This window comes from Semicossyphus pulcher, unplaced genomic scaffold, assembly GCF_022749685.1.
Source record: "Semicossyphus pulcher isolate SPU_LCO1_2020_fin unplaced genomic scaffold, fSemPul1.0.p SCAF_22, whole genome shotgun sequence".
Classification (NCBI taxonomy): Eukaryota; Metazoa; Chordata; class Actinopteri; order Labriformes; family Labridae; genus Semicossyphus; species Semicossyphus pulcher.
Window position 1 is genome coordinate 7,225,376 of NW_027211696.1, and position 10,398 is coordinate 7,235,773.

Sequence of the window (10,398 nt, forward strand, 5' to 3'; positions counted from 1 at the left end):
ACCCTTATACTGTACGCTAATTCCAATACAGAAGAGAGTTGATGATCTCTGCAATTAGGTGTGCAGGAAAAAAATATCGGTATCGGTAATCGGCTATGAGTTGTAAAATATCGGCATATCGGATATCAGCAAAAAATCCAATATCGTGCATCCCTACTTTAGCTCTTGATTTCTTTTGGGACAGTGAAAGTGTTGGTAACAGAGGAAGAGAGAGTGTGGATGACTCACGTCAAAGGGCCGAGGATGGGAGTCGAACCCGGGGCCGCCTCACTGAGGACTGTAGCCTCTGTATAAAGGACGTGCGATTTGACCCTTGAGCTAAACTGGCACCCAGTAGCTCTTGGTTACTATGCCTATCTGCTGTTCTGCATGTTTTCCTTTACACAATACTGGTGTTTGTAACGTGTCCCTCCTGAATCCATAAAGCTGTTTTTTCACCACTAAATAGACACCGTTAAATCTGAGAGTAGCTGACAGCTAGCTTGGGCTTCATCTGATCAAAAATAGCATGGCCATGATACCCACGGCTCCATCCAAGGGTAACATTTTTGCATGCTGAGTGAGAAAGCATGGCTTGTTTACATCAAATATTTTGTATTATTTATTGCGATAAATTCAGACTTTTGTGATGTGTTTATCGAGAAGGTTCATATAGCGATTATGACGAAATAGCTATTTATTGCACCGCCCTTTGAGCTATGTTAACTTTTCCTTTAATCAGATCCTGATTTATTAATTAACTTAAAATCAATGCAAATTGTCCCCACAAGAAGTTTTTATGTAGCTACTTGCGGCTCATTTCATCCATCCATTATCTATACCGCTTATCCTGTTCAGGGTCGCGGGGGGCTGGAGCCGATCCCAGCTGTCATTGGGCGAGAGGCGGGGTTACACCCTGGACTGATCGCCAGTCAATCACAGGGCTGACACACAGAGACAGACAACCTTTCCTGCTCACAGCTATTGGAAACTTTAGAGTCACCACTGAACCTAACGAGGACTCTTGGAGGAAGCCGGGGGAACCCACGCGTGCACGGGGAGAACATGCAAGCTCCACATTCTGGCTTCAAGGCGGCAGGGCTAACCACCTCACCAGCCTGCTGCGCTGTTCATTTCAGGACTAAATATTTCATTGATTTTTAGCAGATCTAAATAAGTATAAGTAAAATTAAAAGGAATCCCTGAATATCAATGATGTACCGAAGGCATATTCAGGCAGACAAACAGAAGCAAAGCCAGACATGCACACATTACATAACACAAACATACACACAGAAGAATTCCTCTGATTCACTTTGACCTTGCATAACTACACACCTGCCCACAGAGTCTGATAAAGCAGCTCTGGCGTTCCTCTCCGTTAGGTTCAGGTATGCACAGAATTTAGGTGGACAAATTTAATGTGGAAAAAGTCAGACCCATACACAGCCACAATGATCCCACAGCAGGACAAATACAGTTCTTACGCAGTGCTGTGTAATCTGTAAGAAAATGTGTTCTCGGCTAATCTTTTCTTCAGCGATAAAGCTTTTAAATATTAAGGCTAGTTTAAAGGCATGAGCACCTTAAGCGTAGGCAGCGCTTTCACACTACTTGGCCTTGCAGTGCGTTCACAGAGCAGCATTTGAGAAAGCTGATCTGCTTAACCTGCTGACACATTCTGCCAAGTCTGCCTGGCTGTACTGTTGTGGGCCGGCTTGCATGATATTTCTACTGCCAAACATATTCTCAGAAAACAGGCGTTTGCAGGACGGTCAGAAATGGAAGGAAAACATGGTGTGGTGAGAAATGTCTGCGATTGTCATGTTTAAAAAGGGGATGTGAACTTTAAGCTGCTCGGCATCAAGTTAAAAAAGATTAAATAGAACAATAATCTTTAAAAGTGTCACTAATATCAATGTCTTAACCAGTGTAAAACAAGACTAGAAGACATAAGAAACAGCCCAGACTCTCATGTTAAAGCAACACAACGCCCTGGTCCTGTCAGCTAGTTAGCAAACTAAGTGGAGTGCGATGAGAACATGGTATGTCTTGTAGATAAAGAATACCAACGCCAAGAGCAGGGAGATAAAACAGTCTAGATAGGGGATTGCAAAAAATGTAAGTCACTAATAACGATAAGCTTTTGGTATTTTTAGCCCATATGGATCAAATAGCTTAATACACAGCAGAAATAGCAACAGCCAGTGCGTCTGTCGTTTTAAGCTTGCACGTGAAGTACATGCCGGAGCACACCCACTTTGTACTACAAAGTGAGCTACCTGTGATTCTTTACAAGTGGAATCGAAGGGCATAGAAGCATAAAAGTACACTCCCATTATCCTCCAAAGACGAGGAAATGCTCGACAAAAAATGGTAACCAGACCATTATGTGGGCATCGGTGGAAGCTCAGCTAGCAGCCCGCGCAACGGACATCCTGCGTACGCCAAAGATCACTGAAAAAACACCGATTTTTAATAGAGATAGACCGATATGGTTTTTTCAGGGCCGATACCGATACCGATTATTAGTAGTCAAGGAGGCCGATAACCGATATTTGGAGCCGATATTCATTTGCAGTAAAAGTTAAAATATTGGCGTCAAAATTTGGAATAATACAAACTCCAACACTTAACTTTGTTTAAATGCCTTTAAGCATATGTTTATTAAACAAACAAACAAAAAGCGCAGGGAGTTCCCAGGGTCAGCAGCATCTCTTATAAAGTGAACTAAAAATTTAAATAAATAAATAAATAACTTCCTGAAGTTTTATAAAGTAAATAAAACAAAGTTAAATAAAATTTGCATAGAAATGAACTCTTATCAGCTGTCAGATTAAAAAAAAAAAAAAAAAAAGGCCGATGCCGATATGCGTCAAAATGCCGAATATCGGCGCCGATAATTGGTCTATTTCTAATTTTTAACAAGGAGCTGCTTTATTTAGAGTTTTAACGTCTTTGATTTAGTTCTGAAGGGGAGGAGACTGTCGCAGATCATTCGGCTCCTGGTGAAAACCTAGTGGACAATGAACAGATGAGGAATCCTAATGTAAACAAGTTGATCTAATGTTAGCGGCAGCTCAGCATGTAGCCTCCAAAACATGCTGTATCCACAGAAGAGCGTTGGAGAGACTTGATAATTCTTTATTAAGTGTTTTTTTTCCCCGTTTTAAATCATTTTTACTTGAAAAAAAAAGTATACATCTTAAAATGTGTGAGGGAACTTTACCTTGTTAATAACTGTATTCTTAAGTTCTTGAATGAACTGCCTGGTTTCATCAGTCCTCCATCATTAATTGGGATACTACAAAAACTTGCACCATTATGAAATTAGATGTTAAATATCAATATTGACACTCGCGATTAGGGATAGACTGATTATCGGCTGGGCCGATATTCGACATTTTGACGCCTATCGGCATCGGCCTTTTAAAATTTTTTTTTTTTTTTTTTTTTTTTTTTTATCCGACGGCTGATAAGAGATCAATTTAAAACCGGGTTATTTTGGCTCTGATGCATATGCTTAAAGGCATTTAAACAAAGTTAAGTGTTGGAGTTTGTATTATTCCAAATTTTGACACTATATTTTCACTTTTACTGCAAAGGAATATCGGCTTCAAATATCGGTTATCGGCTTCCTTGACTACTAATAATCGGTATCGGCCCTGAAAAAACCATATCGGTCTATCTCTACTTGCGATATCAAAGTATATTGAATATGCCTGTTTAAATTTTGTTGTGGTTTTCTAGCTTTAGCAGAGAAACACACAACTCTTCATTAACCATCCATAAAGCTGGAAAAATACATAAACAACGTGTTCTTATCAAGCTGCATCTTCAGCTCGACATGTACTGCCTGTATTATACTACAGTAATAATATATCTTATAGTCTCAGTCCCATTTCTTGCATGTAAACCTTATTTAGGCCTCATGGTGTCGAGGTGTTTGACTGAAGGTTTGGCTCAGCTCTCTTGGCAGGAGGAGGATCCTCAAAGCAAAACAATCAGTAACGTTTTGACACTGGAACACAGACTATTACACATTATCTGGAAATGTCTTGACTTCACGGAAAAGTTATTTACGAAGGCATTACGAAGTTTCTGTTATTGTTCAAATATGGGGGGGCTGTTTTTTTGGAGGGGGGAGCATTCCTGGGTAATCTGTCACACTGACACACGCTGCCAGAAATAGAAGCAAGGAGAGATTTTCTTACTATTACGGTTGTTCAGGGTTTTCTATAAAAAGCAATGGAATGACTTCTGGCTCAGGGGGTAAACATGCTGGTCTGTGGAGCATTTTTTCTGCATATCTTAATCTTGGCCATTAATTTTAATCACCATGTGCGCACTGGAGGGCTGGCACTGTTTTACACAGGACTCCTCTGCAGAGAAAAATGTACGTGTACTTCTTTTCTTTTATTTGACTGCATTGGACACAATTGGTTTTCTGGTTATAATACAGAATCAATACACTTAGTGTGACAATACAACACTGACGGTGTGATATTGACTCTAACAATGGGCAGGACTTAAAATATACACAGATATAAACCTGCTCTTGCAGTCAGATCAGTTATCAAATTACCAAACACTAATCACTCACTGTTGTAAGTTTATTATATAATGTGTTTGCACTTTGACTGCAAGAGAATCTGCACATTAATAACAATTGCAGTTTGTCTTTTACTTGCCCATCAGTGCAGTCACTTCCTCTTCCTAACAGTATCATATTAAAACAGAGACAAACTGAATAATTAGAAGATATCCAAGCAATCAAAAGTGACAGTGTATGTGGGTGTGAGGTCTGCAAAGGCATGCATGACTGCAAATGGCCACAGTCGTGTTTCCAAGCAACATTCACATCCACTGCTCTTCCCTTTTCTTTCCTCTCTCATGCCGCCTACGACTGGCTGTTTCAGCGAGGACGGGCATCTCGCTCCGAGAGCATCCGTCTCAAAACTATTTACAACTCTCGCAGAAGCGTTGCAGGTTTTAGCTGGAAAACACACACACAGCGAGGGTGAGACAGCAACCGTGCTTTTTACCGAACAAGGAGGGACTTTTCAGACCTTGCAGTTTAATGCTTGAGTCCACATTTGTTGGAACAATGGACGCTATTGTGCTCCCCCACATAGCTGAGTGAATTTGCAATAATTCACTGATATTAGGCTTTAGAGCATGTTAAATTGCAGGCTATTAAAGATTAAATCAGACACTTGGATAACTGCTGTTTTTTTCCCAGCTTTCCATTGATAATTATAAACGTTTATAGTCCTTAAAGACAGTTTTAGCTGTATATTTATAGGTCCTACAAGATGATTTATAATACCCCTTTCTCACCTAAATTTAGCGTGTTGACGCTGGTTTTTCAGACACTGGAAGACCCACCTAAAAATGCAGATTGTCTCTTTTCCCATTGCCAGTGAAGTATACACCTTTCAGTCTCTTTTCTTCTGCGTCACCATCTGACGTCACAAACGTGCTCGAAACAGGGTTAGTAAACAGTGAAGATGTTACGGTGGTTAGGTCTTTACAATATCTATTACTCATTCAGTCTGTTTATCAAACTCTGCGGCAACAAATTCGGAACGATTGTCGAGCGCTGCTTGGAGGAAGACGGGTGGAATGCACCGGAAAGGGGGGCGGAGATTAGCGCGTCGAGGCGGGTTTTGTGTTCCCATCAATGCCGATTGGAGCCGAGAATTACCCGGGTCTACTGCAGAGTCATTTGACCCGGGTCTGAATGCCGATTGTAGCCTGTCCCATTAAGCAAAAAAGCCGGGTGTTAGTGTTTTTTTTGACCAGTGGGAAAGCGGCTTAAGTGGGTTTGATTTTGCTCTCTAGTCACTCTCTACACATTCATGCATTAGTAGTATATTGTGGCTATAACTAAGTGAAAGCAGAGATGTACTCCACCTAATTCTTCCCCTGCGGGACCGTCTCTCTCTCAGCATTTAACCAGAGTTCACCATCCTGCCCCGCCACACACTCCTAGCTGTCTCATATATTTGGCATTCATCTCTCTACTCCCCAAACTTCTCCACTCCCCTCCATCCCCTCAAACGAATCCCATTCATCCAGCAACCCTCCAGATTTTTCCTGTCTGGCTTTAAGCTGTGTCATTCCGGTCGCTGTGACAACAGATGAGTCAGGCGCTTTGGAGACGCCTCACTTCCTGTGAGTGTAAAGTATCACAGACCAAATGAATGACTGAATCAGCTCGGAGAAAATCTTCCCTAAAGACTGAGTTACAGTCAGACGGATCTAATCCTCAAATGGAGCGACGCACAGAGAGTGTGTGAAGGTATTTGTGGTCCAAAGAACTCGCATCAAACAGAACAGTCACCTTTTAAAGTGACTTAACACACTGTATAAAAGTTTGTGTCATGTGGCTAACTGTATAAATCAGGGTTTCTAAACCTCATGACCTTGTTTTTTAAGTTCTCATGACGTCGGCATTTACAGCTGAGAGATGTCATGTGAAATGTAGCTCGGCATACTTTATCTGTTTACAAGAACTTGGTGGATTCTCCAAACTGAACATAATAATTCAAATCTATTTATTTTGTTTCTTCCAATCCATTTATTTTTTCTAAAAGTATATCAACAAGCCGTGGAGCGTATCTGACCCCAAGGCTGCAAAAATCTGCCATAAATCATCCGTGACCGCTCCATACATACATACATACATACGCAGACACTGACTCAGCCCAAACACACACACACACACACACACACACACACACACATGGTAGCATGTACACACACGGGAACATGTGTTTCAATACTTACATCAGTTTTTCTGAACTTTGCTTTAAGGCTCTTCATGATCAGTCCGGTCCATGCAGTCGCTCACTCTATCACTCAGTCAGGGCTGTGAAGAAGAAAGCACACATGTTTACACTCACTGGTGTTTGCTCTCATTCCAAATGCGATTTAGGTTTCCATAAAGACGAAACTAATCAATGATTTCCTTATAAAAACTTTCTGCTAATCGAAGCAGCACAATTTCTAGTCTACATTGAGACACAAAAGCTTATGTATAAAAGTTTAAACCTGTCCCTTGCATCCGCCTTTCTATTGTTTCCTCTAAGGATGTTTTAAATCACCACAAAACCCTGGGGGACGTCTGGTGACTGTATTTTTGCGCCATAACCGCCTCAAGCAATTTCCATTATTTTCATGCCTGAAATGACCTTGTGAAAGATGTACTCCCAAAACATCCTGGTGAGCATCTCTTCTTACCAACTTCATTATTAGTATTCCCAGGTTCCTCTTTGCAATAGCAGTTATGTGCAGTGAGGAAACATTAATGTATTCATAAGTGTTATGCAGGAAAAAAAGCACAAGTTATTCATATGTGAAAAAGTATTTTCGTGGGCGGATAGTGATGTGCCAGAGGGGGTATATTGTATGTGCATGTGGGTGCATCAAGGACATCTGTGTCTGCGCTTATCAGGCAACATTCAAGCCATTCAGATTCAACTATATTTTCCCAACATATAAAGTATATGTACACATTTTCCTTGTAGATACCTCTTGATGAGATTAACTGTAAAATATCCAGTCCAACGATGCCAAATCCAAACACAGACAAGAACTGGCAGTGTGTTGTGAAAATCTCCATAGTTCAGAAGTTGATTGAAAAAGCAAATCTGTCATACAAAACTGTTGTGTCACTGTTGGAAAGGAAACTTTACTAATGAATCCATTAACAAATATAGCACGAATCAGGTCCACTGCTGCCAACGCAGTTCAGTCTACAGTTTATCAAGTAGCTACCTGTGCACATCTGCATTATGCTCCTCAAACAATGGAAGCCATGCATGAATACATGCACAAAACATGGGTACAACTCGTTTAACACAGAAGAATCAAATGCGCGCGACGTGTATCATTGCACACCAAACATTTGAATATCAGATTGGACGCTTTGTAGCTGCGTCGTGCGACTACACTCGAGCTGTTTGAATTACCATAAACACTTTAGTTAAAATGACTATAGCCAGCGTGTCGACCGACAACTACTTACATGATATGAAATTGCTGGATACACTTACCCTGTAATGAGTTGGAGTCGCAGGAAGGCTGGACACATAAAAGAAACTGACACACAACCGCTTTTTGAGCCAAAAACAGATTAGCTATCGAACCGGTGAGAAAACAGCGAGCCGTTGTGTTTCTAAAGCCGAGCAGGAGCATGCATAAAGGAGAAAAAACTGTGCGCCGCTACACACTGGCCAGACTCGGCCCGCATACATTAAAAGTTGAGCTGTTCACGGACTCCTGTCTGTCTCTCGCTCGGGACTCAACTCAACTCAGCGGCTGTTGCCCGGTTTAGGAAAGTGACGTCACTCCCCAAGTGCTCTCGTGACCGCGGCGAGCGAGCCCTCTTCTGTTCTCCATTGTGCCCCATTCATGTTCTGGTTAAAGGGGTATTTCACACAAAAACACACTCAAACAAAGAAAAACTTAAAGTATTATATAATCCTTATTACTCTTTCACTTACATTACTTTTTCTTTATGCACCACAGTGTTTATCTCGTTTGATAGATCCCATCCCATGAACCCCCATGACCCCTCAAAACATGGCTGACTGTCCTACTTCCATGTAGAGGGAGCTCCAATATAACACATCACACATTTCAAATGTTTTTCATGAAGAAAAATAAATCAGCAAATGTGTCTATAGCTTCAAAAGGTATTCCAACATTATGCCCTTGTAAAGTTGGAGAGAGATTTTAAATCAGAATATTTGTTGACATTTTGTCCCTTTAAACTCCAGAAAGCTTGATTCATACATTTCCCACAATGCACCTCAGACTTGACCAGAGCTACAGAAGACACTAGTTAAGATGGGTTTGAATGGTTTGCAAGGTCAGAAGGTTTTATCGCATGCAATAAGAATAAAAATTGAATTTTATTTTTTTTAAAGAAAGAAAGCAAGTAGTTGAATTGAAATAAAATAAAATAAACTTTAAAGCATTTAACATAATATTATATCAAATATGTACAATATATCTTTAATGTAGTCAAAATCCCTAAAATGTTAATTGGTGTAAAATCCTTGTGCATCTTATGGTTGAGAAACTCTCAGTCAGACAAGTTATGTTGATGATGGGCCTCTGACGCAACAGCACGGCAATGAAACGTATTAATGCAGGTTAGAACGTGTCTACATTGTCAGGGCGTAATGCTGATACTATTTGGTAAGAAGGGGTAATGATAGGCTACTTCACTGTCTGTGTCTGTCATAAACCAAAACCACCCATACCAGCATATGTCCATATTTGTGATTTACAGCAAATGTCTGTTGAATAAATCAGCATACACAACATATTTAATGTGTATATCTACAGTGTACAGTGTTCTATTTTGATCTTTAGCAATTATTTCCTATGTATGGGCTATATCTTTGAAAGTGTGTAACTTGTTAATCTTGTGTAAACAATCAGACAAAGGACACAAATCTATGTAAACAATCAGAGAAAGAGAAGCGTAAGAGAAAAATAAACTCTGTGATGGAGACTGTTTCTCATAGGTTGGCATGCATCGCCAAGGTGTGGCCCATCCTATATGATATTTTGACTCAACAAGTATTATGACTTCAGTTTATAGGCAAACAAAGAATGTGGGCCAGGCATGAAGTCTTTGCACAGTCAACACAGTGACATCTAGTGGGCAAGCTATGTACTACAATGTTTCTCTATAATATCAATTATGCAAATAAGTAGGTTTTAAAATGGTGTTTCTAAAAATAGCACGTCTCCACACAAAAGGGTCACTCATAAAATAAAAACACAGGCTTTTTGCATATATAAGACAATTATTAACTTGTACAAGGCCTGTGTTCATACACCTGCTGAAACATGACTGAATGCATGCACAGAATACTTCACTTATTACCATATAAATGACAGACATCTTATTCTATTTGCAAATATTAAGAAATTAGACCTTTAATCATTCAGGACCTATGTGAAAGGTCTTTAAGACTATATTCTGTTTTAGGGGTGCATATTGAAAAGCAGTTACTTAAAGCATTAAATCAAATTTCCTTCAACCAACTGTCAGAAAATAAATATGTGGCCATTGTGGGTAATTTTGCAGATTAGATAATGTAAGCTTGAACCTACATCAAAATGCAATAGAAGCAGAATCTGTATTTTTACTTCTTCAGAGAAACCATTGTGCACTGAGATCTCTGGGTTTGTTTGCCCTCAGATAACCTGCGTTTAAGCTAAGTTTCAACATGGTTAGGCTAACATTCAAACTATTGGATTTGATTGAATTGTCACCTGCAAATCTTTACATGTCAAATGTTTGAGGACACACATTAAGTGACTCTTACTTATGTCTCAGTAAGCTTTGTTTAAGCACTGCACTCTTGTGGTTTAGCTATAGAAAGAAAACCCTTT

At 40.0% G+C, this 10,398-nt stretch overlaps 1 protein-coding gene across 1 annotated transcript in view; it reads right to left on the reverse strand.

Moving 5' to 3' along the window:
* rai14 (retinoic acid induced 14) overlaps positions 1-8,279 on the reverse strand; it is a 47,300-nt gene extending 39,021 nt beyond the window's left edge. The window contains exons 1-2 of the mRNA XM_069673867.1: positions 8,040-8,279; positions 6,772-6,853 (exon numbers count right to left, since the gene is read on the reverse strand). Of these exons, the coding sequence (XP_069529968.1) occupies positions 6,772-6,807 (36 nt within the window). The 5' untranslated portion in view covers positions 6,808-6,853; positions 8,040-8,279. The remainder of the gene's footprint in view (positions 1-6,771; positions 6,854-8,039) is intronic.
* Between the last annotated feature and the right edge of the window lie 2,119 nt (positions 8,280-10,398).